Source organism: Crocodylus porosus, unplaced genomic scaffold (assembly GCF_001723895.1).
Source record: "Crocodylus porosus isolate Cpor-Errol unplaced genomic scaffold, CroPor_comp1, whole genome shotgun sequence".
NCBI classification, from domain to species: Eukaryota; Metazoa; Chordata; order Crocodylia; family Crocodylidae; genus Crocodylus; species Crocodylus porosus.
The window spans coordinates 59,558,519-59,575,658 of NW_017728943.1; the positions used below are offsets into that span (position 1 = coordinate 59,558,519).

Consider the following 17,140-nt stretch of genomic DNA (forward strand, 5'->3'; position numbering starts at 1 on the left):
CACGGTCCTCCTTAGAAAGAAGAAAGAGGTGTACAAACAATGGAACCTGGGGACAAGCTCCAAGGAGGATTATGCAACAACCGAACGCACTTGTAGGGAACAAATTAGAAAGGCTAAGGCAGCAACTGAACTTACATTAGCAATGGGAATTTAGGTGCGTAGGAAACAAGAGAAAAGCAAATGGGAGTGTGGGGCCACTGCTCAACAACTCAGGACAGCTGGTTACCAACACTCAGGAGAAAACTGAACTCTTGAATGACTACTTTGCCTTGGTAGTTCACCAGGCCACAGGGAAAATCATGCTGGACAGGGGGCAGAAATGACTGCCTCCCTACTGCTGCTGTAGAACTGGTGTGTGATCAGTTAAAGAAATTAGACATACATAAGTCAGCAGGACAAAATGAACTCCATCCAAGGGTGCTGAAGGAGCTGGCCAACATCACCGCAAGAGCCCCTAGAGAAACTGTTGCAAAACTCATGGTGCTCCAGAGAGGTTCCCAAGGACTAGAAGAGGGCCAAGGTTGTGCCCATCTTCAAGAAGAGGAGGAGGGAAAATCTGGGTAACTATAGGCCAATTAGCTTAACTTCTATGCCAGGGAAAATCCTGGAAAAATTAATTAAGAAGTCTATGTGCAATAGGCTTTTAGAAGGTAGGATTCTGAATGACAGCCAACATGGTTTTTGTCATGGGCAAGACTTGTCTTACCAACCTCATCTTTTATAACCAGGTGACTCACCACCTGGACAAGAGAGAAGTGGTAGATATTGTATACCTTGACTTCCAAAAAGAATCTGATCTGGTATTCCACAACATTCTCACGAGTGAACTTTACTGCAAGACGGTTAGGTTGGTATGAAGCTGGCTGTGGGGCAGGACCCAGAAAGTCCTAATGAACGGATCTGCATTGTCTTGGTGAGAAGTGGGCAGTGGTGTCCCACAGAGGTCAGTGTTTGGTCCTGTACTTTTCAACATCTTCATCAATGATTTGGATGAGGGCATGAAGAGCTTACTGGCCAAGTTCGCAGATGACACCAAGTTATGAGGAAGCGTGGTCACACTTCAAGATAGGTTATGGATACAGGTGGATCTAGACAGGCTAGCAAGTTGGGCAAGTCAGAACCAGATTAAGTTCAACATCAAGAAATGTAAAGTGCTCTACCTGGGGATGAACCATCCCATGTACACCTACAGGCTTTGCAACACCAACCTGACCAGCACTATGAAAGAAAGAGACCTGGGGGTAATAAAAGACCACAGCATGAATATGAGCTGCAGTGCAACTCTGTTGCCGATAGGGCAAATAATACTCTGGCATGTATCAATTGATGCATCTCCAGTAAGACCAAAGCGGCGATTCTTCCGCTCTACTCAGCGCTGGCGAGACCCCAGCTGGAGTACAGCATCCGGTTCTGGGCACCGCACTTTAACAAGGACGTGGTACAACTTGAGAGATTTCAGAGAAAGGCCACCCGTTTGATTAGAGGCTTGCACTGCAAGCCATACGAGGAAAGACTGAGGGACCTGGGACTCTGAAGGCTGAGAAGTGACTTGGTAGCAGTTTACCATCAAGGGAATATATCAGGGGCTTGGTGAGCAACTATTCACCAGGGTACCCTTGGGGAGAGCCAGGAGCAATGACTACAAACTCCTGGAACACTGTTTCAGGCTCAACATTAGGAAAAACTTCTCCACAGTTAGGGGGTCCAGACTGGAATACGCTCCCTCCCTCTACCCCGGAAATCTTCAAGAGGAGACTGGGAAGTCATCTTGCTGGGGTCACCAGATCCCACCTGTCTTTTCTGCCTGGTACAGGGGGCTAAACCCGATGATCTTCCAAAGTCCCTTCCACCCTTACAATCTATAAATCTACATCTTCTTATAAGTATATTTCTTGCCAGATATATTATATAGGTATATAAATAACTTTAGATTAGAAACATTTATAAACTCTCTTAGCTTCACATTACTTCCATTGCCTGATTTTATTCTCAGCATGCATCTTAAGCTTCAACATAGCTTTCTTCATTATCTGAAAGACTGCAATACAATTCCTCTTGAAATCCATTCAATAATGAAATATACATTGAATAAACATAACTGCAGTCACCCTGCACTGGACAGCTTATCTTTCTTCTATAAAGGTCCCCAGGCTAGAACTGATTCTCAAAAGAAGTCTTTACATACTGCAACTTCATGTGCTCTGGTCACATGTATAAACATAACAGCTAATGGTTTATGAGTTAAAACTGTACACGATAAACAAATCCCTTCCTCAAATGATCTCACTGCTTACTATAAGCAAGTCTATCTGCTTTAGGAGACTGCACTTTTATGCAATAAAAAATAATGCAAGAGTACATGCTTACATGCTAAAAGTGTACAAAAGTGACCCTGTACTGCCGAAAGAGAGGCAACTGTCCAGTGTGCTGCTGCAAATCTCGTTAATGATGTAAGGCAATCATCCTAAGAAATCAAACAACAGAATGTCACAATTAAACCAGGTCTTCAAGATAAAACAAGGTTTAGTCTCCAAACAGTAGATATATATCAGCTACGTACTGACAGTATTTAGTACATTTATTTTTAAGGACAATCAGCGCATCTTTCTGAACATGTGGGCTACGTACAGACAGTTAAAAAAGTCCGAGACTGAATTGATTCAATCTTTGTAGGTTAGTCTAAACCAGGGGTAGGTAACGTTTTTTGGCCAGTGCCGAAAAACACCATAATGCCTATCTCAGAAGGTGCTGGAGTGCCGGAATGCCAAAAAGCCAAAATGAGGGCAAGGGGTACATGGCAGGATGCCCTGCTTGTGCCCCTTGTCCCCCACCCAAAGCCCCTGCCCCCCAGCCCGGGCTCTATGGCTGCCAGCAGCTACCCCAGCTCTGGGTAGCTGCTGGAGCCCAGGCTGGTCCCAGCAGGGCTTGCAGCATCCCAGCTAACTGCTGGGAGCAGCCGGGGATCCCAGCTGACAGCAACTCCCCAGAGCCAAGGCTGGCTGCAACTGGGAGGCTACAAACTGCTGTGCTGGGCTCCGGGATGAGCTCCGCACCAGCACATGCAGGTGCGCCTTGGAGTGGGCAGTTGGGGTAGAGCCTGAGGCAGTGCAGCCCCAGTCTGTCCCCTGGTCCTGGCTCAGAGGCGGTGAGCCCGGCGCAGCTGTTTGGAGCCTGCCTGCTGCTTGCTGCAGCTGCCCAGAGCCTGGGCTGGCTACAAACGGCTGCGCCAGGCTCATCACCTCCATGCCGGGAGTGGGGGAGAGACCGGGGCTGTGCTGCTTCAGGCCCCACCCCCACTGTCCGCTCCAAGGCGTGCCTGCATGAGCTGGTGCAGAGCTGATGCCAAAGCCCTGCACAGCTGTTTGGAGCCTCCTGGCTGCAGCCGGCCCTGGCTCTGGGGAGCTGCTGCCAGCCGGGATCCCGGGCTGCTCCCAGCAGTTAGCTGGGATGCTGCAAGCCCTGCAGGGAGCAGCCCAGGCTCCGTTGCTGGCAGCAGCTACCCGGAGCCGAGGCTGACTGCAGCATGCCAAGCAAAATGGCCTCATGTCCCATGCTTGGCATGCGTGGCAGGGGTTGCCGACCCCTGGTCTAAGCTGCGTAGACTGAACCGATAAGCAAGTGAACAGACATTCACTTTTGATTCTGGAAATGCAGCCACATGCTTGCAGTAGCCCAAGCCAGAAGCCAGTGTAGAACATGCCTCCCTACACTGCTGGAGCAGACAGCTTTGGCCTTGGCTAGACTACCCACCTTTCAAGGGGACGGGGGGTTTTACGGGGTGGTGCAAAGCATCCTGGGATGCTGGAAAACTGAGCTAACTTGAACCTACAGGGGTTCAGGGACAAAAGCTCAATAAACCGATTTAACCTAAATCAATCAGGTCTGATACTACATCCATCCAAGTTTATCCTCAACAGGTTTCGGCCATTTTGAAAGTGTTTATGTACACTGAACTTCTGTGGTGTTACAGATTTGAACCAGTTTCTGATTATTTATACCAGTTTATGTGTAATTTCTGTCCCTAGCCCTAATAAAGATATCAATGTGTGCATAAACAGAGAATGTACTGTCAACCCACCTTGCTTAGGCTATCACATTCATGACTCTGAAAGAGGAAAGGGTGGGATCCAAATTAAAGAAAACTGTCCAATAATTATAATCTACAATTTTAGCATTGCAATTAAAAAATAGGTAATCTATGCTCAATCCAGTGATTCAAAGAACTGAAGCTGCTATTTAATCTTACCTGTCGACAAGGTAAGTGACCAAATAATGGTTTATCTTCATCAGCTAAAATTCGTTCTGCAGGAGGTAAAACAAAAAGCCAAATAAAGTCTCGATACTGTGAATTTTCAGGTCGGTCTGTAAACAAATATTAATGCATACTAATAAAATATTACCTATGGTCTGTATTGTGTAAGCACAGCTACCCCAGCACATTATGGGTACACGTGGATCCTCTTCATTTGGATGAACCTTCAGTCCCACCTTGTAGGTTGCTGTAGCAAATGTGGTCAGCATCTCTCTAATGCTCTCAGAATATGGATTCCTAAGATAAATAAGAAACATACATTTGTTTTTATCAGCAAGCTTAAAAATATTCTCTATCATATCAAAACATTTTATTCTGTTAGCAGACAAGTTAATCAATGAGTAGAAGCCTCATCTCCAAATGTTCTGATGTGTAAAAATTTGTCACAACTTAAATATCCTCTTTACCTTGAAAAAGGATGTAGGACAGTGGGGCCAACTTTTTTGACTGGAATGCCACAAACTAGCCCTGCATCTTCCTCAATAGCCACTGCAATCTTCCTCTGCCCGATCTGTTTCTCTGCTTTGTTCCCTATTCTGTGGTCCCTGCCCAATCTCCTACTCTGTTTTCTGCTTCCTGTCCTTTGCTCCCTGCCTGATTTTCTTCCCTGCGTTCCACTTCCTGCCCTATCTTCTGCTGTGCTGATGCCTGTCCCCTCTTGGTGATCTGCCACAGGCTACATGGAGGTTATTTGTGGCATTTGAGGCACTAATGCAGCAGGCTACCCACCCCTGAAGTTAAACTATTTGACCTACTTGACTTGCTTGTGTGAATGCTTTAGAAAGAATTTGTCCCTTCTTATGTTTTAAACCGCTTCTCTCAGTTGGAGGGCAATCCATTTTTAGTATTTTTGATCAGATTGGAATTTTATTGGTCTATATACCAGTAACTATGTTCTACCCTGGAAGAAACTGGGTAGAACACAATTATGACTCTACTGGAAGTATCAAGTACAATTCTGAAGGCAACATTTTGTAAACAGTTAGGACTATAGAGTTTAATATATGTGACCATACTGACAACCACCAATTAATGAAGTACATTTTTAAAACACTCTCCTACTACAGGAAAATTATTAACATACAAATAGAAAAGTATCCAAATATCTTGGTCCTGTAAACTACATTTTAATATGTTAAGAAACTTACAACTTTGTAATTTTAAAAAGTTGTATTTATAGTTATATTGAATTTTCTAACTCATGTAACAATCAACTTTAATTATGACTCTGAAATTATGTAATAGATACAGAATCATAGAAAGTTAGGGTTGGAAGGGACCTCAGGGGGTCCTCTAGTCCAACCTCCTGCTCAAAGCAGGACTATCCCCAACTAGATCATAACAGCCAAGGCTTGGTCATGCTGGGTTTTGAAAACTTCCAAGGATGGAGCTTCCACCACCCTTCTGGGTAACCTGTTCCAGTGTTTTACTACCCTTCCAGTGAGAAAATTCTTCCTAATATCTAACCTAAACTTCCCTTGCTGCAACTTGACATTACAGATTTTTCCTGTTCACCTAGAAGTCATGCCAATCCCAGAAACAGGTAACTGTACAGCACCTCTATAACTACTATTTATGGCCCAAATTGTGTACACTAGTCAGTACTCAGCATTGGCTCAGCTCTTCCATACAAGCAATTCAGAAGGGGTTTCTCCCACTTTTTTAATGAAGCCCCACAGAATATAATTGTACCTTGTTTTTGTCTTATATTCCCACAAAAAAAAATTATTTGTTTATAAATATATGAAACATACTTTGGTTGGAAATCTGGCCTAAATCCTTCGGGTAACTGTAACTGATCCATTTTTTCCAAGTTACCACAGCAGTTGCTACCTGTATAAATAAAAAGTATCATATTTTGTGAGTCTTTAAATTTATCTCTGTGAATTTTACTGTTTTTGAGCACTGTAGATTTAACAACACTGAAAACTGACATTATGAATTATTCTCAGCATAGTTTTTAGCATAGACACTGATTATACATATAAGCATAACCACTTTGTCTCCATTTTAACTTCAGTTCAAGGTGAACTGGTTCATCTCTATAGAAAATATTAATTCAACTTTCATTCTCACATAAACTTTGTCTCAATATTGAGACCGTCTCAGTACTGATATTTGAAACAAATACAATGAAAATCAAGCTGAAATCAAAGTCCATTCACATTACAGTAGTTAAAGGGAAACTTTTAGTTTCTATCAACCGGATATAAATTCCAATTAGAGATACTATGACATAATATGTATTAACAATGCAATATTTCCATAACTATGTACACAGAAAATTTATATCATCATACTTACTAGCACTTTCTTCATCTTGAAAGAAGTAGAATGTTCTTATTTGCTGGGATACTGTTCTGATCCAATGAGTTAGGTTTGGCTGACCTGCAAAGTCTAACCTGTCAAAAGATAGAATACTTGCATTCTTTAAAAAACATCTAACAAGAATCCCTTTTGCTGCAAAAAAATGCATCATCCCTATTGTTTAAAAGTGAGCATAGAGTTCAAGACAGTAATAAAATTAGATATCAAGGTTATGATAATAGAGAAGAAAAATACTGGAATATAAGGGATAGGTCTGGGAGGTTCATTCATAATCATGAAGTCCAATCCTCTCCTTTTGCAATTAATGTTTCAAAATGCAATGAACAAATATTATCTACTACAGTGAATACTGCATACCTCACTATATACATTCACTCACACACCCCCTTGCACTGCCATACATGCAAACGCTCACACCCTCACCCCCTCATACACCCTAGCCATCCTTCCTGCACACAACCCACCACAAACCCCATACCCACCCACACACCTCCATGCTCCTTCACCCCACATCTATGCACCCTCCACAGACATACCACAGCCTCCCACAAACCTATATCATCCCCCATACTCCCACCCACCCACAATATACAAGAGTAAAACTTCATTTTAAGCTACTGTGCAATCACCTCTACGTATACTACACATACACATGTAAATCAGGACAAAAATATTTTTTTAAACCAAATAAATGAATGCTGTACATGTTTGATTTTTAGAATATAATTTGGTATTTTTCTGGTTCCAAGATGGCAAAACCCCTTGCTGAAAGGAGTACTTCTGGAGGCAAGGGGAAGGATTTCTGGTGGCAAAGGTCAGCAGTTAGAGGATAGGACTTCTGATGACAAGATGGCGACCAAGAAGTGGGGCACCTGTCAAGGGGCGGGTCTAACCATGCAGCCAACAGCTTGCCAGAACTTGGTAAGCGGAACTCCACCCAAAATAATTGCCTGCCCCTGATCCAAGTAGTCTACAGAATATCTGCTAAGTCATGGGTGGCCAAAATGGCAGATCTGGCCAGCGGCCAGGCTCCATTTCCCAGCAGCCACTGCATGCATCGCTACGGCCAGTTTCCATGGACACCCCCAGCAGCAGCAGCAGCACTATGAAAGTATGGGGCCAGCATTTCCATGGAGACTGGCCCCAGTAGCACTGGCAGAGTGGATCCTGCAGTGGTGACAGCATGGTCCTGAGCTAGGGCATGTGGGGGAGCAGATCACAGCTCTGCCCCAGCTATGCTATCACCACCACAAGATCCATGCCATGGAGTACCCTGCTCAGAGCTATGTGCCCTGCCCTGCCAGCTTTGCTGGAGCCAGTCTCCATTGAAACCCTGGCCCTGCGCTGTTACCGTGCCACCGCTGCTGGGGTCTCCATGGAAACCAGGCAGAGCCTGCTGGGAAATAAAGTCTCCAGCAAACCCAATCTGACCTGCAGGCTGGACTCTGCCTGCCCCTGTGCTAAATGAAGGAAGTTCCTTTACTTTTTCTACAGAAGTAGCTATATATTATTAACATTTTATTCAAAATAAACTTTTTGCACACAATAAACAAAAATTAAATAAATTAAATCCTGAAAATCTAAGGTCTCCTTAGAGCTGTTTTTACTAATGAGTGAAATTTTTTTGAAACTACTGTATTTTTTGCATAGCAAACATAATTCATTTTTCACCCATATTAAAATTTGCTGCCAACAAAAAGTCTGCTTCTGGTTGTGATGACAGTTTTGACACTAAACTGTAAAACATAACTGCCACGATAAGTCAGCATTCAACAGAAGAAAAAACTCTACAGTCCCCAAGACAATGATAAAATGAAGGAATGATCTGAAATCAATCAAATTAAATTCAATAAGGGCAAATGCGAAGTCCTGCACTTGGAACAGAACAACTGCATGCAGAAATACATACTGGGGAAAGACTAATTAGGCTTACAGTATACAGAAAAGGATGGTGTTATAGCCAATGGTGTACTCTTATTGCAAAAAAATGCCACTAGTGGGCTGTATGAACAGGACAGTTGCTTGCAGACCAAGGGAAGTAATTTTCCTGTTCTATTCAGCATGGATGAGACCACACTGATGAGTCCTGTGTCCAGTTTTGGGCCCCTCACTTCAAGAAAGATGTGGACAAATTAAAAGGAGTCCTGCAGACTGCAACTAGAATAATGAGACACTTGGAAAATAATCCATATAAGGAAAGACTCAAAGTAGGATTATTTAGTATGAAGACAGGGAAAGACAGGGGCATGTGACCACTTCTCAAATTCCTGAAGGGTGGTTATATAGAGGATGGAAACGGACTAATTTCTGTGGCTGCAAGGGATAGAACAAACAGCAATGGGCTTATATTGCACGTTTACAATCAGGTTACAATTCTGGAGTTTGCTCAGTTTAATAACCAGTTTGGAATTTAGAATAGACTTTTCCCTATTAACATGGATACCCCTAAAAGCAAACTAACCTGTTAAATAAAGCTCTTGGTGGAGGAAGCAGAGGAATAACAGTGTTGCTTAAACACTCGCAAAGAGGGCAAAGGAATTCACCATTTTCTACATCATAACTTGTATGAACACGTAATCTTTGTTGTCGTCTTTGCTCCTTTGCCTGAACAGCATCAAAATACCTTTAGAAAAAAAGAACAGCAAGGTATTAATTTTCTATCACTACAATCAATATTTTAGTGTATAAATCTATGTATACTCTGGCAGCATTTGTTTTTTCTAGATATACACAAGTATATCTTACCTAAAAGAATTATTGGCTAGTACCTTCCTGTTAGTCATGGTTTACTAATCACTATTTGTTGATGATGATTTTTAAAAATAAGTCAGTCCACTGAACCATCAAAATTAAAGCAAGACTCTTGAAGTCTCAAAATCAGGATTTCCTGTATTCTTTTTTTTTAAAAGAAACCTGAAAGACTTAAGAGGAAAAAAAATCCTGATTTTTACACAGAAAATCTAATTTTAAAGTATGCTTACATATGACAGCATACTGTTTCATCTTAATACTTGATGGTGCCAGGCCACAGATATACAACTGCCAGCCTGAAAGCTAATCTCTGAAGTGAGCAAAGAGCTAATATTAACCTCTACAGTACAGTGCCATACAGAGTTACTAGAACTAGCTCAAGTATTGGAAGCAACACAGGGTAAATTAATTTGTTTAGCTCTGGAGAACTCATGACTGCATAACAACTGTCTTTGTACTTAATGTCCTCTTGGACTAAGGAACACAACTGACAAAAAACAAGACTGAGAACAAGACTTCATAAGGACTACAAAGAAGCAATAAACTCCTCTCTACCCTGTTTCTAAGGGGAAGTTAACCCAGGTGGGATGCTACACAAGCACAACTATATTATTTCCTGGTACTCAATCTAGGTTGTTTAGACCTGGCTCTGCATTGCCTTATACCACATAGAAATACCTTCAGAAATAGAGTGCCTCGTTGCTCACTTTTTTCCCCCCTTACTTAGCTTGTTCTCAATTTTGCTGGATAAGGCCAGCAAGTTTCAAGTACAAGCATCTTAAGCTTTATGCAGTCATCAACAGACCAGAACTAAAGTAAGAATGCTTCAAATGCAAAATCCTAGGTGCACCAGGAATTCAGACAACTGCTTCAGTGAGCCACAGAAACAAATGCTGAAGGTAAACCCAAAGTGCTAACATGATGACATTATTGCAACTAAACAGCAAAAACAGTTATAGTTCTTTGTATATTCAACTCAAAGTTTAAATGTTAACAGTATGTAAAAATTGATGCAAGTGAAATTAGCCACCAGTGAACCATTCTTTTCAGGTGCAGTTAGTGAACAGAATATTGAAAAAAAAAATTAAATTTCAGAAGTGAGCTGAGCTATAGCAGAAATAAAACCCTCAAACTGAAAGTGTCTATAGGGGCATATGCTGAAAATACATTCCAGCATTGTGCATAACAGAAGTTTTTGTGGGCAAAATCTTTTTTTATCAGACCCATCTGCCGATACCCCTATTGCTCCTATCTTTCACAAGTTTTCAAGCTCATTTTCTGATTAAATGGGTTGTTGCCTGATTAGATAAACATCACATACTGTTTCTGTTGACCAAACAATATATCAAAAGGCTCAGATCCTAAATACTGAATATTTGAAGCAAATTATACTACCAAAATCACCTACCAAATTCATTTCAACAAAACTATTGAATGTCCCACAAGTAGATAAAATTATGCTAATCAAATAAGTTATCTGCTGCAAATTATTTGTTCAACTCTAGGTTTAAAATATTCTTGCTTTCCTGGTTAATTTTTACATTAATCAACAGCTGTAAAAATAGTAATCACATCAGGACCCATGTTCAGCATTATGGCAATATGACAATTTTTTCAAATACTGTATACATATGCCAGGAAGTTCCTTTAGCTTGAAGAGAAAATTTCACCTCTTATCCTTTCAATGTTGTCTATAATTATAATTAACAATCTACTTTTTTTAAAGCTACAACATTCATGCAACTCCCTCTCATCAAGATGAGAAACTTCAAATTAGTTATGAGGTTTTCAATAATTACTCCCATTTGCAATATTAAAAATTTTCTTAGATATATATGGTGCATGTAAATGAGCACAAGTGTGGTATGTGGCACCACAGACCCACCTGCGGTGCTCCATACTGTACATGCTGCACATGCAGGTATTCCCCATGCTGCTAATTTGAAGTGTGGGGAGAAAAGGGGGTGACACCAGGAGATTCTGGTGTCAGAAAAACCCACGCTAGAAAAAAGCAGGGCAGCGCACATGGCAGCAGTGTGTGCCACCTGCAACTTGAGTCTGGCTGGCTGGAGCCATGCTCTGGTTGCTACCCAGGTTCCCTGCTGCTGAACCACCACCACTAGAGCCCCAGAAGGACCCAAGACCCCAAGTAAGGCTGCTAGGGCCAGCCCAGGTGCTGACCCCAGCCTCCCCTACCTGACCTGGGGCAACTTGCTGCACACCAGACCACAGGAGTTCCCTAAAGACAAGTAGCAGCAGCACAACTATATGCTGCTACTATTTGTCCCTGGGAAAACGCACGCGGCACACTCATCTGGATGCACACATAATGTCTTCGCTTCTTCTAATCTGTGATATCATTTGATTTTTAAATTCTATATTATGGCCTAATTCTTCCTTAAAGTAAATGTTAAAACTCAAACTGAAAATAATAGGAGAAAGAATGGACTCAACACCTAGTGGACTCAATGGCCTAGTTCTGCTACCTTTAAATATGGTACTTACCTCTGCCAACAGTGGGCATGCATAATATGTCCACAGCTACCCGTGTGTGTTCCACATGATAAATCTGGGTGCATGAATAATGGATCATATTTTTCTGCATAAAAAAACCAAACAATTATGCATTTAAATCCATCTTTAGCATATTTTATGTAATATACCAATATCCTATAATGTCATTTACATGCTTTATTAAACTTTGATGGTATATCACCATCATTTCTATTTTCAAGTCAATTAAGGTATATTCTAATCCTTAACAAGTATACTATCTTAGCAGCTTCTTTTATTGCACAATACAACAATGCTGAACACCACTAGCACCTGAGGTTAAGTGGGCATTTCAAAGGTTCTGGGCATGCAAAACTTTCATTTTCTGCAAGCAGTTAGAGCTAGAAGAAATATATAAGGTTTGGTAGAAGAAATATATTGTGTATTTACATACTAACCAAAAATGGGTTCTTTCAGAATGTCTTGAAACCAGTTTCCTTCCCCTACCCTCCAAGTTACTTCCCCAGAAATAGTCTAATAAAAAATAACCATGGACAGATGGAAATGTTTTAAACAGATTTCTTCCATGTAAGACATCAAATGAATTCACTGCTGCCAAACTGTTCCACAGAAAATTAGGCAGAACTACTGGATACACTAGTCAAGTTGTAACATAACATGCCCCTCCATTTAGATTTGGAGAGGGCAGGGGTAATGGCTCAGACCATTTGAGAAGGGCAGAAATGGGAGAGACAAGGAGAGACTTCCAGAGAGCTCATTAAAAAGTTTCACTGAGTGGGGCAGCAGTGAAATATTCTTTCCACACTGGGGTCAGTCTTTTAGCTAGAGGGAAGGTAATGGAGGGACTGATTTTTATCTTTAAAAGTTTTTAATTGTTTGTGCTAGTTTATGACAAACACTAAGTTTTTGGGTTTTTTTTAAGACTTTCCGTAGGGTCAAAGACAACTCAGGCTTAAAGGGCATTTTTACACGTGCAAGTGCCACAGCACGGGGAAGCTTTGAAAAGCACCCAGCACTGGGACACTTGCAGCTGTATAAGCGACAAAATGTACATCAACACTGAGAAAATGGCCACAGCCTGCTTTTGAACTAAAACACATTGGAGGTGCTTTAGTTCAAAAGTGCGCCGCCACCATTTTCTGTGCGCTAACATGCATTTTGTCACTTATACAACTGCATGGGGCACAGCGCAGTATGCATCAGCTCATGTGCATCCAAAGCAGTGGATCTCCAGCATGGTGCAGGACAGAAAAATGTGTATATAAATGCCCAACTGTTCTGTCGTCTGGAATATTCTATCTATGTCATGACCTATTGCTTTGGTATAGTGAAAACCTAAGGTTTTTTGTTTGTTTCTGGTTTCACTTGGCTTTATTTTTCCATACAGGTTTCTGTACCTGTTACAAGAAAAGCAGCTTCTGGCACCTGAGTATTGCCACTGCATTGCATGAGATACAGACATCCCTTATCAAGGAGAGCTTATCAGGGTAGCATTTGTGAAGTGAACTGTCTATGAAGATGTGGGTCACACTACTCTAGATTTGGAAAACCCTTGGGTTATACCAAACCATTAGTTGTTCTCCTATACTGCTTAACAGAACTGTTTCTGTAGTTAGGTTTCAGCACTCGCTCTACATTTATTTCTGCATATTTTGTTTCCAATTCTGCCTATGATAAAGAGGTGTGTTGCTGCCAGACTTGCACTATTAGGGGCCATTACACCAATAATGGAATTGAATAAAGAAAAATAATGAGCTTAATGTGTGACAGCACTTGAGGACAGTCTTTGAATAAACTCAAGCAACTGGAAACTGAAGCTAAAAAGCTTTTGCATGGAAATCATTAATGACAACTTGCATACCTGGCAGTGTATCAATGCTTCCTCCCCCTCTCATTCCTGGTACCATAAAATCCAAACATAAAATTCCTTTACCTGATATACCTGTTTTCCATAATTATAAATTTGAACGGTCTGCTGGAAGTGCATAAGATAATATGCTACCTCTCCATTTTTCCCCTATTACTCTTGGTAAGGAACACTACTTCACTGAAAACACTGAGAATTTTGCTACTGAATACAACAGAATTTGCTCACAGTTATACAGTTAACAATGAAAAGTACAGTAGCAAAACAAATCTACTTCAGGGAAAGATACAGGACAGATATCAAATATTCTGCCTTTCATAATATTATAGTAACAATATACACAACTCACCAGGATCCTGAATTATTTTATTCCGGTTTTTAGACAGTACAGTTGATCTTTGAACAAATGCTGCCAAGACCATGGCCCTACTGTCCACTTTGACTTCTTCCTCTTCTTGACACAAAATACAAGTAGCTACTTGTCTCTTTTCAGTCACTCTAGTCTGCTCTGGACCCAAAGCTGTAAGCTTTGTATCTGAAACTGTAGGACTAGAATCAAATTATATTTGTGAGAGTATGCTATTTGAAAAATATTTCAGTCAGCTCATGTCTTAAATTCTCTTAGAAAAAGGGAATAAAATTATGTTACATATTCCCATCTTGAAAATAAGCAACATTCAGCACATATTCATGCATGTTTCCCCCAAAATTATTGTACAAAAAATACAATTCAGAGAAACCATATGGCCTCTAAATCTGTGGTTCACAACCTTTTTGTACTAGGACCCATTTGCAAACATTAACAGCCAGTCCCGATCCAGTGCCTGTCCCTTATTCCTGACCTGCTGTCCCCCACCCCCGAGTGTGTGGGGTGGGGAGCGGAGGTTTGGGGAGCCCCAAGCACCCCGTGCAAGATGGAACTCAGCCATCCTGCAAGGGAAAAGCCACAGTTTCCCACATATTTTTCCTTTAAAGGAGAATCCATCTTTAAAGTTTATTGATTCATCTTTAAAGTCTGTTTGTGACCCTCTCATATATTTTTGACACCCACTTTTGGGTCATGTCCCAAAGGTTGAGAATCACTGCTCTAAATGGTGCCACATTTAAATATTTTTTGCTTCGGGTCATATAACCAACCAAACTAAAATTATGGTTAAATCACTAAATCGCTGATTTTGAAACAAAACTGGCAGGTATATCCAAACATGAGTCTTTAGTTTAATTTTTATTTTTTAAAGTTTAGGCATTGAAATATACTACTAATTCAGTGTCCATGTGATTCAGTTATGCACTATAGAAATTAGCCTCCCATTTCAACTGGTAGGTGAGAGGTTTTTGGTTTTGAATCATAGAATCATTTGGGGTTTTTTAAATCCTTAAAAAAAGACGACTTACATTGCTTGTTACAATGAAGTCTTAAGATTTCTCCTCCTGCAAATATTTTTAAATATAAATGTTCAACAGTAAGGTTTTGAATACTATTGACTAGATTTGGTAAGTATAGCCACAGAGTTTTGTAAATCCAGCCACAGAGTTTTGTAAGAAACTCTACCATATAGGAACTAAAAATACATTTCCATACATTACCTACTTCTTTAAAAATAGTAGTGAAGTATGTAGTTCTCCCAGCCCTGCCTCAGTCTGCTGACACTGTAGCATAATGGGGGGTGGGCAAATGAGGCAAGTGCCCTGGGGTGCGACTTAAGGGGAGAAGCACCTCAGTCTCCGGTTCCCTGCTTTGCTTGCCCTTGTCAGCTGCACATTGCAGTGGTGCAGGCAATGGTGTCTCATGGAGTGCAAGGCATTCAGGGAATCAGTTTTGCAGAGTGGTAGTAGAGTTCAATACCGCCCAGAGAAAACTGAACCCATTTTTTGCCACCAAAATTCACATTTTTTGGCCTCCTGACATGGGGTGGAAGGGTTCTCCTGCCCCAAATGGCAAATTCCAATGCTACTCTAAGGAGCTACAATCCCCAGAACACCTTGCACTCTATGACACTGCCCAGGTCCCTGCTTGCTGTTGCTCCTGCATGCTGCCCTATGAGGGAAGGGTGAGAAATGACTGGCCCTGGCATATTCTTTGCACATTATGCCTCTGAGCTGACATACCAGACACTACAGGCATTTTCCATCTTTCAGCAGCCCAAAAAATACCAAATTGACTTAATTTAGATCACCATCTGCTTTTAATCTCTGCCCCCAAGACTCTCAGGCACAGATATTAGTTACTCCCTTTTCTTTAATAACATTTTCTGCTCTAGACAACTAACTATGCTGCTTGCACTTCCTAACCTGGTTTTTATATGAAAGTCAAGGTATTGTCAGTTTACCTTGAAAGCTCCAGAAAATTAAATTGAGAATATTTAGTATAATTACACCATATGCTTAGCAATAGGAGGCAGGGGGATCAACACAGAGGACACAAACAGTATGAAAGAGAAAAACAAATGGTCAGAAATATAGCTGCATAGCTGGTAGGCAGGTTCAGCTTTTCAGTTCAGTAATTATTTATACAAGAGCATGACTTGATTTGAAAGGTACTAAAGAATTTACGAATTTTCTTAAGCTCTCACTTAAAATATTTTTACCTATTATCAGGCACTTTGGAGGACGAAGTGTCTAGTTCTTCCAAAGTCTGCTGAAAGAGTTCTTTATTCTCATCAATGAAGTGGCGCTGCATCTCAGACATCTGAGCCATGATCTTCTCTCTGCGTAGCCTGGCAATTTCAGCTTTTCGCTTCCTCTCAGCTTTGTCTTTATCTCGCGAACTCTAAAATGTTGTTGTTCAGTTAGCCATTTAAAAAAATATTTATGTGGAATAGTGTGTTGTATTATACCTGCAACTTGTTTTATTAATTTTAATTTCTGAGATTTCAAAGTTGATAAAAATTGGGAATATTGTGCCTGCATCATATCTCTGTCTCTTCTGTCTGGTTCAAATAAGAACCAGGCAGAATTGGATGCCATGGAATCCCAGAGGTGCACTGGTTAATCCATAACCTGGCTCTCTTGTGAATGTACCATATCTCTAATAAGACAGATAAAAGAATCCGGACCACAACGTGACCTTTCTTCCATCATGCTGTGCTTTCCAGGCTGCTGTGACACCTCCTCTGAGTGGTGCCTAAAAGCATAATCTAGATCTAAACAAATGGGTAAAATGAAAAAACCACCACTCATTTGGAATGGCTGCAGGGCAGAAGAAACAATCAACATACAACTGTCTTCTAAAGTTGTTTTTGAACTGCCTCCACACAAAGTAAAAAATGATTAAAAGAACAGAGTCTATACCTACTGCTGTTATTTAAAGCTAGTATTAATCAAAAAGATGAGGATAAAAGGCTCAAAAGCCTCGGGCATGTGTGTGT

General features: G+C 41.0%; 1 protein-coding gene across 2 annotated transcripts in view; it reads right to left on the minus strand.

The window, feature by feature from the left end:
- The window catches only part of UBR2 (ubiquitin protein ligase E3 component n-recognin 2), a 98,510-nt gene that overhangs the window by 17,723 nt on the left and 63,647 nt on the right, over positions 1 to 17,140 (minus strand). For both annotated transcript variants that reach the window (XM_019549420.1, XM_019549419.1), the window contains exons 29-37: positions 16,361 to 16,542; positions 14,122 to 14,321; positions 11,897 to 11,990; positions 9,102 to 9,263; positions 6,617 to 6,714; positions 6,067 to 6,145; positions 4,401 to 4,549; positions 4,247 to 4,302; positions 2,368 to 2,464 (exon numbers count right to left, since the gene is read on the minus strand). In XM_019549420.1, coding sequence (XP_019404965.1) covers positions 2,368 to 2,464; positions 4,247 to 4,302; positions 4,401 to 4,549; positions 6,067 to 6,145; positions 6,617 to 6,714; positions 9,102 to 9,263; positions 11,897 to 11,990; positions 14,122 to 14,321; positions 16,361 to 16,542 — 1,117 coding nt within the window. The remainder of the gene's footprint in view (positions 1 to 2,367; positions 2,465 to 4,246; positions 4,303 to 4,400; positions 4,550 to 6,066; positions 6,146 to 6,616; positions 6,715 to 9,101; positions 9,264 to 11,896; positions 11,991 to 14,121; positions 14,322 to 16,360; positions 16,543 to 17,140) is intronic.